Source organism: Dasypus novemcinctus, chromosome 4 (assembly GCF_030445035.2).
Source record: "Dasypus novemcinctus isolate mDasNov1 chromosome 4, mDasNov1.1.hap2, whole genome shotgun sequence".
NCBI lineage: Eukaryota > Metazoa > Chordata > Mammalia > Cingulata > Dasypodidae > Dasypus > Dasypus novemcinctus.
Genome location: NC_080676.1, coordinates 162,777,480 through 162,798,540, shown reverse-complemented (window position 1 = coordinate 162,798,540; position 21,061 = coordinate 162,777,480). Strand labels below are relative to the sequence as shown.

General features: G+C 50.2%; 1 protein-coding gene across 5 annotated transcripts in view; it reads right to left on the bottom strand.

Moving 5' to 3' along the window:
* Positions 1-21,061, bottom strand: part of BACE2 (beta-secretase 2) — a 221,883-nt gene that overhangs the window by 48,704 nt on the left and 152,118 nt on the right. For all 5 annotated transcript variants that reach the window (XM_071214980.1, XM_071214981.1, XM_071214982.1 and 2 more), the window contains exon 9: positions 2,901-3,044. In XM_071214980.1, coding sequence (XP_071071081.1) covers positions 2,901-3,044 — 144 coding nt within the window. The remainder of the gene's footprint in view (positions 1-2,900; positions 3,045-21,061) is intronic.

Genomic DNA, 21,061 nt, shown 5'->3' with positions numbered 1-21,061 from the left:
TTAATGGGAAACTTACCTCTACAGCTTGGTACTGTCAGGTGTGTGTGTGGGTACAAGTGGCTTCCAAACCAGATTCAGGCACTCACTTACTCAACAATATTATTAAAACCTAGACTTTATCCTAGACTTTACAGGTACAGCGGAGAATAGAACAGCTTCATACAAACAGAGAAGATAGAAAGTAAGTAAAAAAGGTCATGACAGAATATGAGTGCTATGGAGGCAATAGGCCTCAAAAGCTAATATGTATAAGAAACTCCCTGAAAATCAACAAGAAAAAGAGAGCAGCCCAATAGAAAAATGGGCAAGGGCATGAGCAGGCGATTTACAGAAGAGGCCACGGCCCACTGTATTACAAGAGTATATATGTTTTCTAGAATAATTTTTTAACATGTCTTTATAGAACTTCATAAACTTACAACCAAGAAAGCACTGTAATATAGACTCCCTTGGTTGTTTTCAGCAAGTTTTGTTTTGCCCACCAGTGTCTACTGCGTGCTTTCTTGGGGCAGACACTTAGGGACCCTTGGATATCAACAGGCTGTGAATACACCAGAGCAATAGACGCATCTTAATTTCTGGGGCTGCCATAACAAAGTGCCACAGACTGGGGGGCTTAAACCAACAGAAATGTATTGTTCCCCAGTTCTGGAGGCCAGATGTCCGAAAGCGAGGTGTCAACGGGCTGTGCTCCCCCCTGGAGTCTGGAGGGAAGAAGCCTCTCTGGCCTCTCCCAGCAGCTCCCTTCTGTAGAGTCATCTGTTTCTGAGCACACACAGTCTCTTTCTTGCCTCTGCCTTCACGTGACTTTCTCCCACGTCTGTCTCTTCTTCCCCTCTCATTTGGACCCCGGTCTTATCGGAGAAGGATTCCCACCCTACGCCAGCTTGGCCTCGTCTCCAATAATCACACCTTCCAGGAGCCTATTTCCAATACGGTCCCATGGGTGGGCCTGGGAGGGAGGACGTCAAGGTGTCTTTCAAGGGGGACACAACTCAACCACAACATCATTAAAGGAGTTATTCTGAGATAAAGAATTGAGTCTGGTGTTGCCAGGGGTGGAAACTCTTTGCTTAGGCGGCTTGGCAGAGAGGACGAGAGACCAGCTGAAGGGGTGGCCCAGTCCTCGTGAGCTCCCGGACAGCCCATTCGACTCCTGGAAACCCAATTATTAGCTGTGCCAGACCCCTGTCTGTCCCGAGGGCGCCCCTCCCCCCAAACAGTCGCTAGGACAGGTGGGCTCAGCTCTCTTCTTAGGACAAAGGAAACCTGTCTCGTTCGTCTCTGCTGTGACACACATTCAAACTTGTAAAGGCCAGATAGTATCACCCTTCAGTTTTTTCTTGTTCTGCCTAACACACTTGTTTCTGCCACAGTCCCACTGGGTAATTCCCTCTAACCATTATACTTGGATTAATGTCTCAACGTGCATTCAAGAGAGCCTGGGGCAGTACCAAGGAGCATTCAAGAGAGCCTGCGGGTATCAACTCGAATTCACGAGAGCCTAGGGCAATCTCCCAGCCGCCTCTCCAGGAGCCTGAGAAACATGCATCTGTCAGGGGCATTCGCTCCCACGGGAGCCATTTCTGCAGCAATCTTGCTGGGGCCCATCTTTGTTGCCTTGTATGCACTCACATCCACCTGTGCACTCACGTCACCCTCACTTTGGAACCGTCTGTCTGTCCAGCTGCGCCGGCTGCCGTCTCGCAGGAAGGAGGGCCGGGGACGTCGGAGCTTCCTATGTCCCAGGCGATGGTGTAAAGCTGGAGTTGTATGTGAAATCCCTGATTTTTAAACACTAGCTCATGTCTTAAGTAAGTGTTTGCCTTTTAAATAAATGTTGTCTGCAGACCAGGTCTGTCCCATCCCCTCGGACTTTCAATTTGCAGCCTGAGTTTTAAATCAACCTTGTGGAGGAACGTGTGTGGCCTGGCGCTGGCCTTATCGGGATCTCTTCTCAGAAAGAAACTTCTCAGCTGTTCCCTGACCTGCCTCTTGAAAATGGCACCCCACGCCTCTCTCCCCGGTCCTGCTGTCCTCCCTAACAGATCAGCCCTGCTGTATTTATTTGTTCACTGAAAAACTGTTGCCCCCACAAACCTACTTTGAAATGCTTAGAGAATCGATAGGCAAATGGATAGAATAATATGGCACATGTGGCAGCATGTGAAAAGCCGGTGGACTAGGTTTGTTGGCATTCTATGGATTTGATATTATTTTGAAATTATTGCAAAATAAAAAGTTAAGAAAAATTACCATCTCCACCAACCAGATTATAGGTCATGTTTGTTGCCCCTCTGCAGATGTTTTGCTTCCCCTCAGCTCCTGGAACTGTGCCTGGGGACAGTGTGCAGGCTGCAGCACACGAGGGAATGAAATATTCATGCTACAAAGCGGCCGCCACCCAGCGTGGAAACCCTTCCGCGCTGACGTCTGAACCAAGCAGCTCTCTCCACCAGCACAAATTCCCCTCTCAGCAGCTGCGTTTCTTGCAGGTCTATTCCACTGCTTGCTTTTGCCTCCTGCAATAGCACCTAATAAATATGGCTTTTTAAGAAGCTATTCAGTCCTTTAGAAAATCTCAAAATGTTCCTCGAACTTAGCACACGGGCCCTTCCAGGTATTTCACACCTGAGGACGTCAGGCCTGGAGGGAGAGCCGCAGGTGAGGTGGCTCTCAGGTCACAGCTGGGCCAGCTGAGGGTCTCCTTTCTGGTCCCCAAGATCCAGCAGGGGGTGCCTGGAGGTGCCTCCCAGCAGGTGTGGGAATCGGGTGAGAGAGGGTCTGCGCACACGTGCCTCCTCCTCCTTCTCAACAGGACATGGCGGTGGGGGATGGGCTTGGGCGCAGCCCACCCCTCCGGGCGCCGCAGAGCTGCCCTGCACCCCACCCTGCCTTACCTCTGAGGACAGGCTTGGCCCCCAGGCTCCGGATGCTGTAGACGGCTTGTGACAGGGACGTGTCTGGGATCAGCTCTGTGAGCAGGTACCCCGAATACCAGGCACAGACGGAGGCGAAGCTAAGGAGCACGGCCTTCAGAGCACCTGTGGAGGGCAAGGGGCGCCGCTGAGGGGCTGGCACGACACGTGCCTTGGGTACCTGCCACCCCAAGTCTCACCCTGGGGGCCACACACCAGCCCTGGCAGGACTGCTCTAGAGGAGCGCTGGTCCTGGGAGAGGAACCGTGACGGTCCGTCGGTGTCGCTGTGGGCAGCACGTGAAGGACACAGCGGCAGAGGGGACAAGCAGAGTGGGAAGGTTTCCCAGATCTGGTTTTCGTCCCTGCTGCGGATTTGGGTCTTAGAGCTTCCTCGAGTGCTAATGTCCACCAGTCACCCAATGGCCTGGAGAACACGGACCTCCAAACAGGTCATGGCTCCCCTGCCTGCGAGGCACAATCAAATCTGAGCACTCCCCAGGGCCAGCCAGTATCTCCAGGGCCACCTGGCCCCCAGGGAGGGGGTCCCAATTGCTTGTGGAATGCCCCCAAGGCTGTCACTAGAATCCCAGCCAAGCAGAGGGGAACCCTGGAGTTCCCGCTGCAGAAAGTCCCTTTCAAGCAGCTAAACTTCAATCTCAGCTCTCCCACCCATGCCACCATTGGCGGCGGCCAAAAGTCTTTAGGGTTCCTAAGGAAGGGGCTCCACCTTCTCCTTGGTGACCAGATACCTTGCAGGCAGCCCCCATCCCCTCAGGGACGGTCCACCACCGAGGCTTTGGGAGCTGACCCCCTAACATCTCGCTGCTCGGGGTGCATTTGGCAGTTCATTTACCAAAACTGGGACAAAGCAGTGAGGCCCACAAGCCCTGGACAAAAAGGCAGCACGGCTTTGTCTGCTAGCGTTTAGAGGCGTGCTAGCTCCAGTCTTAGAGAAAAGGAAAAAGAAGGCAGGGAGGGAGAGGAGAGGAAAGAGGAAAGAAGAAAGGAAGGGGAAAAAAAAAGGTGAAGGCAGGAAAGTGGCTGTGGCTAAATCAGTTGAGCTCCTGTCTACCACATGGGAGGCCCTGGGTTCGCGGCCCAGGGCCTCCTTGTGAAGGCAGGCTCGCCCACACACCGCAGAGAGCCACCGGCCCACAAGCACCACGGAGAACTGACTCAGCAAGGTGACGCAACAAAGAGGGAGACAAGTAAAAACCCAGAAGTGTGCACAACGAATGGACACAGAGAGCAGATAACAAGCAAGCTGCAAGGGGGGGGGAATAAAAATAAATAAATACAGACACACAGAAGAACGCACGGTGAATGGACACAGAGGGGGGATTTAAAAAAAGGGTGAAGGTGAAGGGAGAGAAGGGAAAAGGGAAATGAAGAGGGAAAATAAAGGAAAGTGCCCCCACACCCCTCCTGCAGCCCTATTTCTATTCCCTCTCATGCCAAATGTCACATCCTGTCCAGAAGCTTCCACGCCTCACTCCTGCCGCCTGGCTCTAGGCAGCTGTTCTGGTCAAGGCCTCTGGACGATGGCCGTGTCCTTGCCCTCCTGAGGTGACCCCTCTCTGCTGAGGGAGCATCGGCACGGGGGCAGGCTGGCCCCCTGGCGTGTCTTGACCCCAGGATTGGCCGTTCCTCTGAGCTCCCGACTCCAGTCAATTACCTCGAGAGGACCCTTGCATGCTCACAAGGTTTCAGACTTACTACATCCAAGATTAATCTCTTGATGCTCCAACATGTGTCACCACCTCTGTAGACAGACACGGTCCACCACCGGGTGCCTGGGAATCTCCCGTGATTCCACAGTCAAGCTTCCTCCCAACCCAGGCGGAGCCCACGGCCAGCCCTGCGGGGTCGCCCCTGCAGCCCCCTCTTCGTCTCCCCTGCTGCCATCCCCTGCCAGGCCACCTCCATCTTAGCCACTGCCTCCCAACTCTCCTCTGGCTGGGAGGGACAACCTGGACCCCAGGGGTTTCCACTGAGCAGAGATGCGCTTGCTCACCACGTCTCGGGCAGTGGACAGTTTGCAGGGGACGCCCTGCCCCGAGTCGGCAGCCCTTTAGGCAGAGGTACAATCCCAGCTCCCAGCCCACCTGCCCGGGCTTCATGCCCCTCCCCAGCGGGTGATGGCACCCAAGCTTCCACCTGTTGGCCGGGCGCTGGGACCTCCCTTTAGCCCACCTGAGCTCAGCTCTGGATTTCTGCTCCTGCTCTGTTCCTGCACCTAAACATGTCCCTGCGTTGTTGTGAACACAGCTGATCATCAGCCCATGCACAGGCTGTCTCTCTCTTCATCAGTGGGTGCAGCTGCGGGGAGGGGCGGCAGGTGAGCTGGGCCTGCCAGGTCAGCTGAACCTGGAGTCTTTTCCCTTGGGCCTTTAGTTTAGTGCCTCTTTCAACATCACTTTCTTTTTCTATTTCATAAGCCACAAAATCTGTAAGAGCACGGGACCACCTTGTCGCGACGGCTTCCTGGGCCAAATGCCTGAGAAAGTGTGGCCGGTGCAGCTTCCCGGAGCGAGTGGACTTCTCAAGGCCCATCAGCCTGCCCCAGGAAACGAAATCCCTCCTGCAGCACCTACCTCCCTTTGCTCCTTTGCTGTGGGCCTTTAGAGGAGCGCCGTCTTCCATGCCTCTCTCCAGGCCCATTCCCCCCCCCACCCCGGGAAGAAGAATGATCCAGAAAATTCTATCGGAGGAACCCGAAGAGAACAGTGTAATGCTGCCCCTCTAAAGCACAGAGTCAGCTTCCCAGAGTCTCAAAGGCAGCAACAGTCTACTACATCCTGTGCGTGGAGCATTTTAAGTGATTCCAAGTGAAAAGGATGGACAAGGACTATTGAAAGAACATTCTAGAAGCCATATCACAGATGAGATCTGTGAGCCAAGTTGCTGTTTAGTTTGGAGAAGACAGAAGGAAAATATGATGCCAACTTTCAAATGTCTAAAGAACAGATGCATGGGGAAGATAAGATTGTCTTGCCAGTTGAACAAAGAAGTGACAGGGAATAAAATGAAGAAGCAATGAAAAGCAGAAGCATCCATGCGAGGAGAATAATAAACCACACAATGGCATGGCCTGTGCGGCAATGAGCTCCCCATCCCTGGCCATTTTTTAGGCTCCAAGGAAGGCTATAGATCATTGATACTTGGGGTGAGGGGTGCGGCTCGGTGACCTCCAGGCAGGGGCTGCCTGGATCCCGTGGGAATATGCAGCAGATGGGGAGAAGCCAAGATCAAGAGGGCCGATCCGGCAGCTGGCACCGGCACCAGTCCATCACCAGAGATGGTGGCACGCATTGGTGGTGAGCTACATGGCAACCACTGCAGGGCTAAGTCACAGAAGTTGTCCAGCAGCCAGTGGGAGGGCAGGGCGTGGGAGTAGGAGGTAGGGGCCAAAGTCCACGCAGGCAGGCTCAGGCGAGAGGGGGCTCAGCCTGGCCATGGGCTGGGCACCTGCATCAGGAGGTCAGACCCTGGGGACAAAAGTCCAGGGGGCAGGTTACGAGGCAGCCTGTTGAAATAAGGTCTCAGGTGCTGGCTGCAGAGGAGGAGCCAGCACAGGTGAGGTTTCTCTATCTGCAAAGGTCCAAAGCTGCAGCAGAGCTCAGAGCTGTCCCCCTCCTACCCTCTGGAGTTTCAGGATTCACATAAGGGAAGAAGAGAGCAATCTCATAGCCAGTTTATGCTAAAGCAGGCCACAGGTGCAGGCTTGTAGGCTGCTCCCCGCCCCTCTAATCCAGGGACCACCTGGAGAGGGCAATTTTGAACACGTAAGAACACCCTCCGTCAGCCTAAACTTGGACAAGGCGGCTGTTGTTTTTGGCACTGCCAACACAAACCCAGGGTGGCTCACCGTGCAAGTGCACACACCCTATGCTTGTTGTACCTGGAAGCCCAGGAGGGCTGGGGTGGTGGTGAGCAGTCTACACTGGGTGACTTGGCTTCTTTGTGGTGTCCAGGCTCTGCTGGCCATCAGCGTCCACTGTCACTGCTGTCCTGTCCATGGGGGCTTGTTGGCAGGAGGGCTGGGAGGCACCCCTCTTAAACAGCAGGGCAGGGTTGCCATGGAAGGGAGCGCACCTTGAAGGGCCAGCGCCCATTTTGAGGGATCAGGGTGATGACTGCCTCATGACCAGGTGGGTGGCTCAATTTAGCTCAGTTTGATTGTCCTTCCCTGTGAACTTCCCGACTGCAATTACACCAGTGTTTGAATGAAGCATCAAGGAACATGTCACATCAAGAGTGCGCCAAGCCTTTTGCAGGAGATCCGGCTCACAAAATCAAAAGTCAGCCGTGAGCGTACTCCAGCAACTTCTCTCACAATTACACATATCCAGGTAAGACCCAGTGGCCTTACCTGGAAGCATTAGGTGAAAGTGCCACACGGGCCATGAGTGACACACAAGATTGGTGTGTGAGAGGCTGTAGTTGGGGGAAGCAATATGACAATACTCAGAAATTTTCACTGAGCGATCAGTAAAATGATGTTGTTGCAAGGATATAACATGGAATATTTTTTTAAAGTTCTCCCAAAAAAGCAATGATAGAAAATCAATGCTCTGAGTGACGTATTCTCTCTTTCTCTCAAAAAATATCTTTTTTTGAAGGAGGATTTCTACACGTTTATCCTATAATTAACACGAATTGAAAAAATAAAATAAAATAGTGTTGATTGTAAATAAACAGTTTTAAAGAAAATATGAATATTTTACACAAGGCAAAAATATTACAACTTGGCTTCACTACACCTTGGGAAGGAGCTGAAAGGACAGCATTTGGGAGAACGTTCTAGAATGTGACCTGCCATATCACTAGAATATTAGTGCTGGGAGGAGACCCAGGGATCTCTCACTACAAAGAAGCCGAGGTCCAGAGAGGAGGAAGTGGCTTACTAACAAGCCAGGAGAAGTTTCCAGTTAAAAGAAAGACGAGGTGCAGGAAGAAACCAGATTCCTCAAATAGAGGAAGAAAACAGCAAAACCAACTAGAAAGGGCACAGGCGACAGAGACTGGGCAGTTAGCAGGAAACCCCAGACTGTCCTGTAATCAAGTGACAGAACAGAAACCCCGACCAAGTCACAGTTAGAGTCAGGGCCTTGAAGGCTGAAGACCTTTGAACGGTGGCTGAAGGACGTTGAACTCATTGTCGTCTTCCTCCCCTCGCCTCTTTCCTACTTTTCCTAAATCTCCTGTAGTCACAAAAAATTGACAAATGGCGGGGGGAGGGGAAGATGCCGCGGGATCTGGAACCAAAGGCATTGGCTCTGAATTAGTCCCACTTCTCGACCATCCCCACCTCGGAGGGGCGTGGACTGTCTCCTTGGCTTTTCCTCCTTTCCTGGGCTGGTCAGCTGGAAAAGTGGCGGCAGACCCCCGACCCCGCTGCAGCCCCGGCAGTGGGTGGAGCGCAGGGCACCCCACCCCACGCCCCAGTAGCACCTGAGCCACGCGGTCCCCGCAGTCCAGGCAGCGGATGCAGCAGGCCCTGGCTCGCCCCTTGGGAAGCACCTGCCGCTTCTGGGCGCCGGGCAGGGGCGCCTCGGCCTGCCTCACCCGCCGACGCTGCCCCTCAGCCCGGCAGGCAGGATGAGCGAGCACCCCGGCCCGCTCCCGCCTCGCGCAGGCTCGCCACCTCCGCCTCGCTCGCCCAGCCCGGCCCGGGCTCCTCCCTTCACCCTCCCCTGCCACGCGAGGGGGCGCACTCACCCGCAGCCACCGGGCGCATCTTCCCGGTGCTGTCCCTGTCCGGCTCGTGCGGTGCGGGCACCCCCGCCTCGCTCCCTCAGCAGCAGCTCGGAGCACCCGTGGGAGCCTCGTGGGGACCGGGCTGCCCCGCCCAGACACGCCTTCGGGGCAGGCGGCGGGGAGGAGCCGCAGAGGAACCGCGCGGGGCCGGGCAGGGGCGGGACAGGAGCACCAGCCCCGCCGGCTGGAGGCAGCGGGCGCTTGTGTGCGCACGAAGGGCGGCCGGGGGGTGCGCGGGACGACGGGGACGGGGCAGGTGGTGGGCAGCGAGCAGGCGCGCTGGAGAGGTGTGGGAACTAGGTGGGCAAAGGGCGAGTGCGGGCCAGGCAGGGGCGAGGGGCAGAGGGCGGGCCCGGCGGGCCGGTGAACCGGTTGGGTGCGCAGGGCGGCGGGCCAGGCAGGGGTGCGCGGCGGCGCCCAGGAGCGGGCTGGTCAGAGGCCGGGGCGAGCCGCGCTCTTGGCCTAGCTAACCAGGTCCCGGGGCGGACGTGCCGGTGACCTGAGCCGCCGCGAAGAGTCTGATGAGTAGCGAGAACAGCGTGCACCTCTTCACCTTGCACCGTTCCCGCCCCCGCGACTTCCTGTGGCACAGGAGGAGACGGCCCGAACCTCGACACGCCAGGCCGCGCGGCTGCGGGGCCCTCGCTCCCGAGCCCGCGGCCACCGCCGCCGCCGGCGCCCTGCGAGGCTGGGCCTCACCCGCCGACCGCGCGGCCCCGCCGCGGGCACGCATTACTGCCGGGGTCGACAGGGGGCCATGGAGCCCACGGTCAGGTCCACGGCGGACGCCAACCGCTTACCCCGAGACCGAGACCTCCAAGGGGGGGAGGGGGTCAAGACAGGTGGTTGAAGGCGACTTCCCCCAAGATCCCAAACTGGAGTCGTTTCTCTGCACCCCGACACATGTGCACCGACCTTCCAAAACCGCAACGGGATTCAAAGCGCTTTTTAATCGCTTTTAACATTTTAAAATCACATGGCCTTAGGCTACCGGGGCAAGCCACGCCTCCCACAACAGTCAGCCTGTTGGGGAAGAGAGAGCTCCGGAGAGGCAGGGTCTGCAAAAGACCCCCGGCCGCGTCCAGGGTCCCGCAGGCTCTCAGAAGTTCTGCTCTGCCCCCATTCTCCCCTCCCCAAAAGCCCAGAGGCACCAGGATGCAACGCTAGGGGTCCTCAGCCTAGCCCCGGGACATCCATCTGCTGCTGGGTTACCTGGGGGCTCGAAGGCGACCCCCGCCCCCATCCCCGCTCTCTGCCTCCTGAGAAACTCCCATGTGGTGCCATCCAGGGAGCCCCCAGACCCTCGCCTGCTGTCTCCCCCAGGGATCTGCAGTTAGGAGCCCTCCCACAGCCCCAGCACCTTTGGGCGGGGCAACCACACTGCAAGGTGCGCCTGCAAGCTGGGTGGGAGGTGCCGCCAGGCTCTGCAGCCCTCTCCAGCCGCCTCCAACTCTGGACGGGAGGCGGCTCACCACAGCTGGTCTTGGTTTCCCCCACTTACTGCTGCGGTTTTGTCTCTGGATTTGTTTTCATCGTGCTTTATTTGCCCTGTCCCCAGACGCCCTTCCTCATTCCCCCAACCCCAAGGGCTGAAACAAACATTCCTACTAAGTCTTCCTCAGCACTCCCCATGGCCTTTAGAAGACAGAGTTCCATTTCTGGGGATCCAGCCTGAGAAAATTATTAAAGGGGAAATGCTATGTATACTCATGTAACAGGGAAAAACGGGAAGAAACTTCCAAGGCCAACCAAAGGAGGACTATTTAAATCAATTACTGTTTAATCACTGGAAATATACTCCAATGTTGGAGTATATGGATGAATGAAATAAAAAATTACTAGAACTGGAATTACTGGTTTTAAATATTTGTAATTTTGATAGATGTGGCAGTAATTGATACTTTTTTAAATATATATTAAGGGCTTTTCAAAGGTAATTTACTATTCCCCATTTCACCTTGCTGAACAGGTACGACCATATAAATGGGGCTCCGTTTAAAATGCATTCAAATCTACTCTGAGAGAAGGCAAATAATGGAAACTGCAAGGGCCAAGGAAGGAGGAGGCAATCTTGCACATATAGACACATCCTTCAGCCCACCTTTTAGAAATGGAAGCCTACTACACACATTTAATACTGCAGCTCTTACAATTCTATATTAATTAGCCCCTTACCATATGTAATGAAAAAGGTTTTCCCAGTTTGTTTTTTACTTTGTATATCAAATTTTTTTCGCCTGGGCAAATTAGAAAAAGTTACCTGACTTTTCTTTTCACAACTTTATGAGTTTGTCTTGCTTAGAAATTTTGTCCCCCTTCTCACATATTTTCTTTCTTTTTTATGATTCAAATCTTTGTATACTCCATAGGAAATTTCGATGGAAATGCAAACATTATTTTTTCTTCCTTCTTCTTACTTTTGCATGTTGAATGACGTGGCTTCCTAGCTTTATTCTCTATCTCACAAGCTAAGAGTATATTATTTGTTTTGTTTCTTGTTTTTTTATTTAAAGAATTAGACCTGCTTCTTATCAATTGTTTTAGTTTTCCTGGCTGCAATGCAAATACCATGCAACGGGTTGCTTAGACAGTGGGAATGTATTGGCTCACAGCTTTGAGGCTAGGAGAAGTCCAAATAGAAGCAACATCAAGGCAATGCTTTCCTCGTAGAGACTAGGGTTCTGGGGTTGGCTGCCAGGGACCTTTGGTCCTTGGCTCCTCTGTCACATGGCAATGCACATGGGAGCCATTCCTGGCATCTTCTTTCTCCTCTGGGTTCTGTTGAAGTTCAGCTTCTGGCTGCTCCCTGTGGCTTTCTATCTGTCTGAATTTCATTCTGTTTATAAAGGACTCCAGTAAGAGAATTAAGACCCATCCTTAACTGAAGTCACCTCATCCAAAGGTCCTACTTACAATGGGCTCACACAGACCGGAATGAATTAAGTTTAAGAACATGCTTTTGTGGGATACATAGCTCCAAACCACGACATTGATTAAACTAATTCTGTTTTTTATGTCTATCATCCAGCTGGAAACTAAATGTGCTGGGATCCCTATAAATGCTGGAAACTGACTGTTCTTCTGTGCATGTTTCACCTCACCACTGTTTCCTCAACCTCACTCACCCTTTCTTCTTTGCTCTCCATTTTTTTGACTCCTTGTACTGCACCAGGTTTAGCTTTTTCTGACTTTAGCCCCCAGTTCACTAATTACATATTCAGCTGTCTCATCTGCTGTTAAATCTGTTCACTGAGTTTTCTTCTTATCACTGTCATTGTATTTTTAATTTCCACAGGTTCTGTTAAGTTCTTTTTCACAAATGCTATGTTGCTTTTTATAATCCTGTGTCCTGGAGGTATTTTGAAGTATACTTTTATTTCCTTAAACATAACCACTAGTATTCTAATATATCTGAAATCTTTGCAAGGTGTTTTTCTAGTTCTAGCCCAAAGAGCTTTCTTGCATGACTGAATGTGTGCCGGACACTGCATTTTAAAATAATATGTATGAGGGAATAGCTTGAAGCCAGTGAAAATAACTTACTCCAGAATAAATTTGTGTTTGCTGCTGCTAGGTGTCTGAGTTGATACCCATCTGGGACAATCTTTTTTTTAAATCAGTTTTATTGAAATGTATTCATAAACCATATAATCCATCCAAAGTGTACAATCAAGGGTATTTGACATAATAGCAGAGCAAAGGTGCTTTGTATAATTTAAATATTTTTATATTTATTGAGACTTGCTTTGTGAACCAATCCTGGAGAAAGATCCATGAGCACTAGAGAAGAATGTATATCCTGCTTACTTGGGATATACATTCCAAATATGATTCTGTATATGTCTGTTATGTCCAGCTTGTTTGATCAAGTTCTCTTTTTCCTTGTTGATCTTCTGTCTATATGTTCTATCTATTTATGTACTGGTGTGTTAAAGTCTCCTACTATTATGGTAGAGAGGTCTAATTCCCTTTTCAGTTTTGCCAAATTTTGCTTCATGTATTGCGACGGTTTGCTCGGTCGGTAGAGGTGGGGTCTGGCTGCGGACGAGGGGTCGGTCCAGCTCTGGATGAGGGGTCGGTCCCGCTTGGGACGAGGGGTCGGTCCCGCTTGGGACGAGGGGTCGGTCCGGCAGCAGACAAGGGATCGGTCTCACAAGGGGTTGCGCGGTTCGGCTGACGGGGTCACCTGGCGAAGCCGGCAACGAGGGGGTCGCCCAGAGAAGCAGGCGACGAACTGGGGACAAGGGAGGCCAGGCCCTTGTTGGGGGCTCTCAGGACTGGAGGGCGCACGGCAGAAGAACTACCGCGGAGACAAGGTAAACACGCAAGTCCACTTTACTGAGGGAGAGGCAACAGTTTTACAGGGGCTGGGGAAGGCTGATTGGTCGAAGCCACGCCCTGTTCTGATTGGTTGCCGGCGAAAGGTCAGTGGGCGGTACTGGACGGGGGAGGGGTGGTGGTTAGGGATTGGCTGTTGCTGTTGCTGGGGGAAGGGGCAGGGTTTAGGGATTGGTGGCTGCTGTAGCTGGGGTGGAGGGCAGACTTGAGTTTCCCGCCCACACCTGGCTGTTGCTGCTGTCGGGGGAAAGGAAAAGGGCAGACTGGATTTTTCCGCCCACGCCTGGCTGTTGCTGCTGCTGGGGGAGGGGAAAGGGGCAGACTGGAATTTTCCGCCCTGCGCCTGGCTGTTGCTGCTGTCGGGGGAGGGGAAAAGGGCAGACTGGAATTTTCCGCCCTGCGCCTGCGCAGGGAGAAAGAAGAAGAAGGGTGCCGCCCCACAGGCATCGTGTGGCGCCATCCGGGAGGAGGGGCGGCCGCGGAAGCATGGCTGCCGAGAAGGGGAGACCCGAGGGCACTCTGCGCCCATGCCGAGCTCCCTTCAGGGGTGGCGGTGAGTCCGACCAACCACCCTATTATGGGGGCAGCGGAATTAGGCCTACTGTGGCCGCTCCCCCGCCAGGCCAGCAAACCACACTTCAGCCCGAGGGGTGACCGCATTTCCCCCTTCTTTTCAAATAAGGGCCAGGATGGCAGCAGCAACGAGTAGCCGAGGCCCAAGAGGCAGCAAGCAATGAGGGAAGCAGGGCTGAAGAGGGAGGTGAGTATGACGGGGATATAAATGTACAATTTAGGGGGTGGTATCTTGCCGTTGCAAGCAAGGGTGGCCAATGTCCAATTCTTGTTGATCTTGGCGGCTATAAGATCCATCTGTTGTTAAAAGTCCAGGATGACAGCGCGTTGCAGGTAGTTGATCTCTCCTTGGCAGCGAAGACATTGTAGGAGAGGATTACTTTTTCCTGCCAGAGGCTTACTGTCCAATTAAAAGGCTGATGGCTGGGGTTGGTGAGTGCAATGGGGAGTGTGAGGAAAAGAAGGGTGACGGTTTTGGACAAGAGGAGGCTTGGTGAAGTCATTATGGGAGGAAGATAAGGAGTAAAGCATAAAAGAGGATAATAAACAGACAGGCGATGGAGAGTAGAATTCGTTGGCCGAGGTTCCAATCTTCTGGGGCGGTAGCGGCTAGACAGATGGCGGAAAATATTATCAAGAAAGCAAAGGTTATGAGGAAGAAATAAAGTATTAAAGGCTGTGGGGGAAGTGAGAAGATCATTTAGAGGATAGGGTTGAGAATGGTATGTTTAAGACAGAAGCTTTGTGGTTTGTAGGAGACTGCTTTATAAACGAAGGAGAATGAGGGCAGTAATTATAGTAACGATAGATAGGAAGATGACAGTGAGGAGGAGTCTTTGTTTAAGGTTCCAATCGTCCGGCGCAACAGTGGCTAGGCCGATAGCGAGGGGTGTTGCTAAATAGACAATGGCTGCAAAGACAAAATCATCTTCTGTTTCCTTAAGAATAACTTTTCTTTAAATACTTAGTAGCATGCAATATTAGAAACCACTTCTCAAAAGCAAGTTGGCAGGGGAGCCTGGTTGCTGTTAATCTTTCCTGTTATAAAATTACCCTTTATTACCATTATCATCAATTCAGTTTTATATATATATATTTAAGAATGACCTTTTGGAATTAGCCACTTAATACCTTAATGTAAACTATTGAAGATAAATTTTATCTTTACAGAACACATTCCCCCACGTAAAGTTATCACAATACCTTTTACACTTGCCGCATGCAAATTAAGTTTCAAGAGTTTATGAAAAATTAGCCATCCTACTTTAGGACAAAATACGTCTTTTTGCAAAACTTATTACATTTCCGTTAGCATTTTTACAAACTTTTAACCTTTTTAATATTCATATAAGTTTTACATTCTTTATATTATCCTGTGAAGAAAAGTAAGTTATTCATTTTAATCTAGGCAAGAACTTTTTATGAAGATGTACAGTTAATTTTGTTAATTAAGACTTACAATTTTTTTCTAATTGTAGATATCTTATTAACATTTAAACTTATGTATTAATAAAACTTAAGTATTAATATAAGCGCTTATTTAATTTTTGGCCATTTGAATAGAGCTCTTTTAAAGATTTCTAGTAATTTATATTTACCATCCAGAGGTATCACAATATACGTTGACATTGAACGAACAGACAGACAAACACAGAACAATTACAACACATTAACAGAAATATATAATTTATTTACAGTTGACTCATAATTCTTACTTTCTTGGTATAGCTGCTTTTAAATCCTTTTTTATATAGCATATCATAGATTATACCCTTCAAGATTTCTTCTGGACTTCATGTTGCCTGTAATAAGCCAGGAGGGAATCTTTTACCTTCCTGCTCCACAGCAAAAGTGACCCTATCTATAAGGCGAGTATAGGTGTCCGGGTCCCAAAGCTGACACGTGGTAAGCCACGGATTAAAGGGGAGAAGAAGGCCCCAATATACTTGAAGCTGTTTGAAAGAGATCTTACACCGGTGAGTGTCTAGGAGACCGGCGAGGGCCCGAACTTGCGGGGCTTGCTTAGCAGATAGGATGTTACCCATTGCTAATGGCCTTTTGGAGCCGATAAGAAAAGGGGCCCTTACCTTGAGAGCGCGGCGATGGGAGCCGAGGTGCGCGGTGAGACGAGGGGTCGGAGCCGGTGGGGCTCTGATGGTGGTCGCGGGCCAAGAGAAGGCCCCGACGAGGGGAGGGCGGGACGACGAGCAGTGGAGCAAGGCAAAGGGGAGCAAGCACAGAGGGGAGGAGGCAGAGGTGAAGGCAGGGGTGGAGGTGCTCAGGCACGCGCTCCTGAGAGTTTTATTGGCACCTCTTAATCATAGCAGGTTGGTATAAACCCCCGACATGGAAGGAGAAAGCCATCCAGCGATTCTCCCAGACCGCCGTGGATCGTATGAGGTCACCAAGGTTCAGGAGCAGCAATGCAGAGTGAAAAGATAGGGGTGAGAAAAGAGGAGAGAGTAGGGCTATGGTAGGGTTACTTCAGACGTGCAAACGCACACTCCCGAGAAATCCAAGGCTCCTCTTAATCATAGCGGGTCGGTATAAGCCCCCGACATGGAAGGAGAAAGCCATCCAGTGATTCTCCCAGACCGCCGTGGATCATATGAGGTAGCCAAGGCTCAGGTAGCAGCAATGTTGCACGAGAGAAGTCCCAAGGTGAGAAGAGAGGGGGGGGGGTCGCCAGGTTATGGAGTGAGGCTGTGGTGGAGTTGCCTTGCCCCACGTTGGGCGCCAACTGCGACGGTTTGCTCGGTCGGTAGAGGTGGGGTCTGGCTGCGGACGAGGGGTCGGTCCAGCTCTGGACGAGGGGTCAGTCCCGCTTGGGATGAGGGGTCAGTCCCGCTTGGGATGAGGGGTCGGTCCGGCAGCAGACAAGGGATCGGTCTCACAAGGGGTTGCGCGGTTCAGCTGACGGGGTCACCTGGCGAAGCCGGCAACGAGGGGGTCGCCCAGAGAAGCAGGCGACGAACTGGGGACAAGGGAGGCCAGGCCCTTGTCGGGGGCTCTCAGGACTGGAGGGCGCATGGCAGAAGAACTACCGTGGAGACAAGGTAAACACGCAAGTCCACTTTATTGAGGGAGAGGCAACAGTTTTATTGGGGCTGGGGAAGGCTGATTGGTCGAAGCCACGCCCTGTTCTGATTGGTTGCCGGCGAAAGGTCAGTGGGCGGTACTGGACGGGGGAGGGGTGGTGGTTAGGGATTGGCTGTTGCTGTTGCTGGGGGAAGGGGCAGGGTTTAGGGATTGGTGGCTGCTGTTGCTGGGGTGGAGGGCAGACTTGAGTTTCCCGCCCACGCCTGGCTGTTGCTGCTGTCGGGGGAAGGGAAAAGGGCAGACTGGATTTTTCCGCCCACGCCTGGCTGTTGCTGCTGTTGGGGGAGGGGAAAAGGGCAGACTGGAATTTTCCGCCCTGCGCCTGGCTGTTGCTGCTGTCGGGGGAGGGGAAAAGGGCAGACTGGAATTTTCCGCCCTGCGCCTGCGCAGGGAGAAAGAAGAAGAAGGGTGCCGCCCCACAGGCATCGTGTGGCGCCATCCGGGAGGAGGGGCGGCCGCGGAAGCATGGCTGCCGAGAAGGGGAGACCCGAGGGCACTCTGCGCCCATGCCGAGCTCCCTTCAGGGGTGGCGGTGAGTCCGACCAACCACCCTATTATGGGGGCAGCGGAATTAGGCCTACTGTGGCCGCTCCCCCGCCAGGCCAGCAAACCACACTTCAGCCTGAGGGGTGACCGCAATGTATTTCAGGGTACCCTGGTTACATGCATTGCTATTTATGATTATTACTTACTCCTAGTGGATTGTCCCTTTCATTAATATATAATGGTCTTCTGTATGTCTTATAACTTTTTTGCATTTAAAATCTATTTTGCCTGATATTAGAATAGGTACCCCTGATCATTTTCGGTTACTGTTTGTGAGGAGACTCTTTTTCCAACCTTTCACTTTCAGCCTATTTGTATCCCTGGATCTAAGATGAGTCTCTTGTAGGCAGTATATTGATGGCTCATTGTTTTTTCATCCATTCTGTCAGCCTATATCTTTTGATTGGGGAGTTTAACCTATTCACATTCAATGTTATTACTGAAATGCATTATTCCACCATTTTATACTTTCACTTTCATATGTCATACCTTATTTTTGTCTGTCTTTTTACCCTTTTGCTTACCCTTTCTGATAATGTTCATTTCTATTAATATATTCTCTCTCCTGCCTTTTCCTTTCAGGATGCAGAACTCCCTTTACTGCATCCTGCAGAGCCAGATTCTTGTTTACAAATTCTCTTAGTTTCTGTTTATCTGTGAATATATTAAACTGAACTTCATATTTGAAGGATGATTTTGCCAGATAAAGAATTTTCAGCTGGCAGCTTTTCTCTTGCAGTATCTTAATTATATTTTACCACTGTTTTCTCACCTACATGGTTCCTAATGAGAAATATGCACTAAATCTTACTAGGTGTTCCTTCCATGTGACTACTTGTTTCTCTCTTGCTGCTTTCAGAATATTCCCTTTATCTTTGGCATTTGGCATTCTGAATAGTATGTATCTTGGAGTAAGTCTATTTGAATTTATTCTGATTGGAGTATGTGGCACTCCTTGTACATGTAAATTCCTGTCTTTCATGAAAGTTGGGAAATTTTCAGCCATTTTTTCTCCAAATACTCTTTCTGCCCCTTTTCCATTCTCTTCTCTTTCTGCAACTCCCATAACACATGTGTTGGTGTGCGTCATGCTATCACTTATCTCCCTGAGTCCCTGCTCAATTTTTCCCATTTTCTCTGTTTTCTTTTCCAATTTCCACTGTTCAATCCTCTACACCACTAATTCTTTCTTCTATGATTTAGAATCTGCTGCTCTATGCGTCTGTGTTTTTAATCTCATCTATTGTGCCTTTCATTTCCATAAGTTCTGTTGTTTCCATATTCAAGTTTTCACATTCTTCTTTGTGCTTGCCCAGTATCTTCTTGATGTCCTCTACCTCTTCAGCCATACCTACCTTCAATTCTTTGATTTGATTTAGGAGATTTGTTTGAGCATCACTGATTAGTTGTTTCAAATCCTGTGTTTCATCTGGGGCTTTCATTTGTTCTTTTACCTGAGCCATCTTCTTCTTTGTTAGTATAGCTTGTAATTTTTTGCTCATGTCTAGGTAACCTGGTTCTGATGGTTGACTTTATGCAGATGCTCAGTTTCTCTCTCTTGCATAGAGATTTAGTGGTGGGTGGCTGTGTGTTACTGCTATTCTTTGAGTGATGGTTCAACTTGTTCTAGGACTTTAGGATTGCCCATTTAGCTGCTCAAATCAGGGCCATGGACCCAGTAATGGGGTACAGACCAGTTTCCAAGAGCCTTGGGGAGGGAGATTGTACAGGCCCCAAAAAAGCTCTTTTATTTATTTTTATCTTCTTTGCCTGTACTTTATTGGTATGCCAGCAAATGGCATGCATCAGCAGACCTCTCCACTCAACCCTGGTGGGGATATGTCTCCCAGAACACTGACTAGGAGAGCAGTGTAGAAAAAATATGAAGGGGGAATCCTCCCTCAGAGCCAAGCCTTGCAAATCCAACTTGCTCAGAAGCTATTGTTCTCCCTTGGCTGGCTGCCCCCTTCCTTTCTGCATCATTAGCACCCAGTCCAAGTCAGCAGGGAGGGTGTTTGAGAAGGTAGGAGTTCTTTCATCCCTGCTGGCTCCCAGAGAAAACAATGGCTTGGTACCACCTGGCCCAGAAGGGCTCATGGGACATAGCAGACCAAATTTGTTGGCCAAAACCTGAACTGGCCATAGGCTGTGTCCCTCTCTCCCCTTTCCTGGGGAAGTGGACCCCTGAGACCTCCATCTGTAACTGGCAGCCAGGGGCCAGAGGACTCAATGCTGTTTGCTCCAAGGGTGGGGGGATGGACACCAGCAGCTGCAGCTTTTACTCAAAGACCTTCCCCATCAAGCCTTCTTTTCTTCACCTCTTCTCTTCTTGGTGGTATCCAGCCTTGCTCTGGTATCCTAAGTCCTAGAACAATTTCTGGACAGTTTTTGCCTGTCCTCTATTTTTCTGGGAGAGAAGTAAGTCCTGTTTCTCTCTAATCTTCCATCTTCCCAGAAGTCCCCTGGGACCATCTTTAAAAAAAGCCCAAAGTTTAAAATTCCTGGATGGCCCAGTCATTTCAAAATTGGCTATAATTCCACATGGAATGTTTACTTGCAGTTAATTGGGGTCCCACAATATGTGTGTGGAGGGTCTCTTGTCAGACACTCCACCTCCAATTTAGAGAATTAACAAATGCCCTTCTTTTTGGAGTTTCAAATTTCCTTGGTATTTGGCCAAATAATTCTCAATTGTGTTCTTAATTATTTAAAGTGATATCTCAAATTATTATTTTCCTGTTAATTTTTTATGTTACTTTTGGAGTACAAGCTGACAGAATAATTTAGCCCACAATGACAGGGTAGAGTGAAAATAAACTGACTCTCTTCAGCTTATTTTGGGGAGAATGAATAAAGATAGCTATAAGCCACAGCTTTCTGCTTTGCAGGAATTCCTGATCATCTAACTAGGTTGTTTAGCTAGTAAGGAGAAATAAGTTATAATCTGGGTACCTTAGGATATTGGATAGCTGTCCTGGATTATTGTGGAGGCTGAGATAGCAGGGAGGATAGGAGTGCCACAGTACAACAAACACATCATTCAATAAGCACTTCCTAAGCCAAGAGACATGCTAAACACTGTGCTACGAAATTTCCATTTGTGCTTTCTAAATCTTATGAGGTACTATTAACTACCTATTATAAGTGGGGAAACTGAGGAAGATGAAAGTTACATAATTTATTCAGGCTTTCACCAGAGCCCACAGGACCCATGGTTCAGTTTTCAGATTCTTCTAGATATTCTCTACTAATTATTGTCTCTCTGATAAGTAATGCTGTGTGTCATATTAACTTAAGTGAATTAGTTATAATATGACTTTAACATTATGAAAACAAGAGACATTGTATTTCTAAAAACTTTTCATTTTGCATTTTTCTCCAGATTTTCATTTGACACAGATATCATCTCTTGCAAGAGATACAGATTAAATAAAATAAAATTAACAAACATTTATTAAGCACCTGCCATTACACAAAATATAAGTTAAAGGAGAAAGTAAACTAACTTTACTCAGTTAATAAACAGCCATGAAAATAATTTCTTTGAATGTCAAGGAAAAATCAACAAATCACTTTAAAACCCCTTGTAGTCCTGAAAATATCTGGTTTTTCTGTCCCTTTTGACTTCTGACCCCCCACCACTCAGGCCCCACTCTCTGGTCTCATAAAAGCAGGCAGGAATGAGGCCAGAGAGGTTGCCAGGCCCTAAGAAGGCATGAGGCTCCCAAAGAAAGGATAACAAGGACCACAGCACAAAGTCAGAGAGTACTGGGTTTCCGTAATAGTTCAACCACTCTTGAGCAATTAATCTCGCCAAGGCTCCAT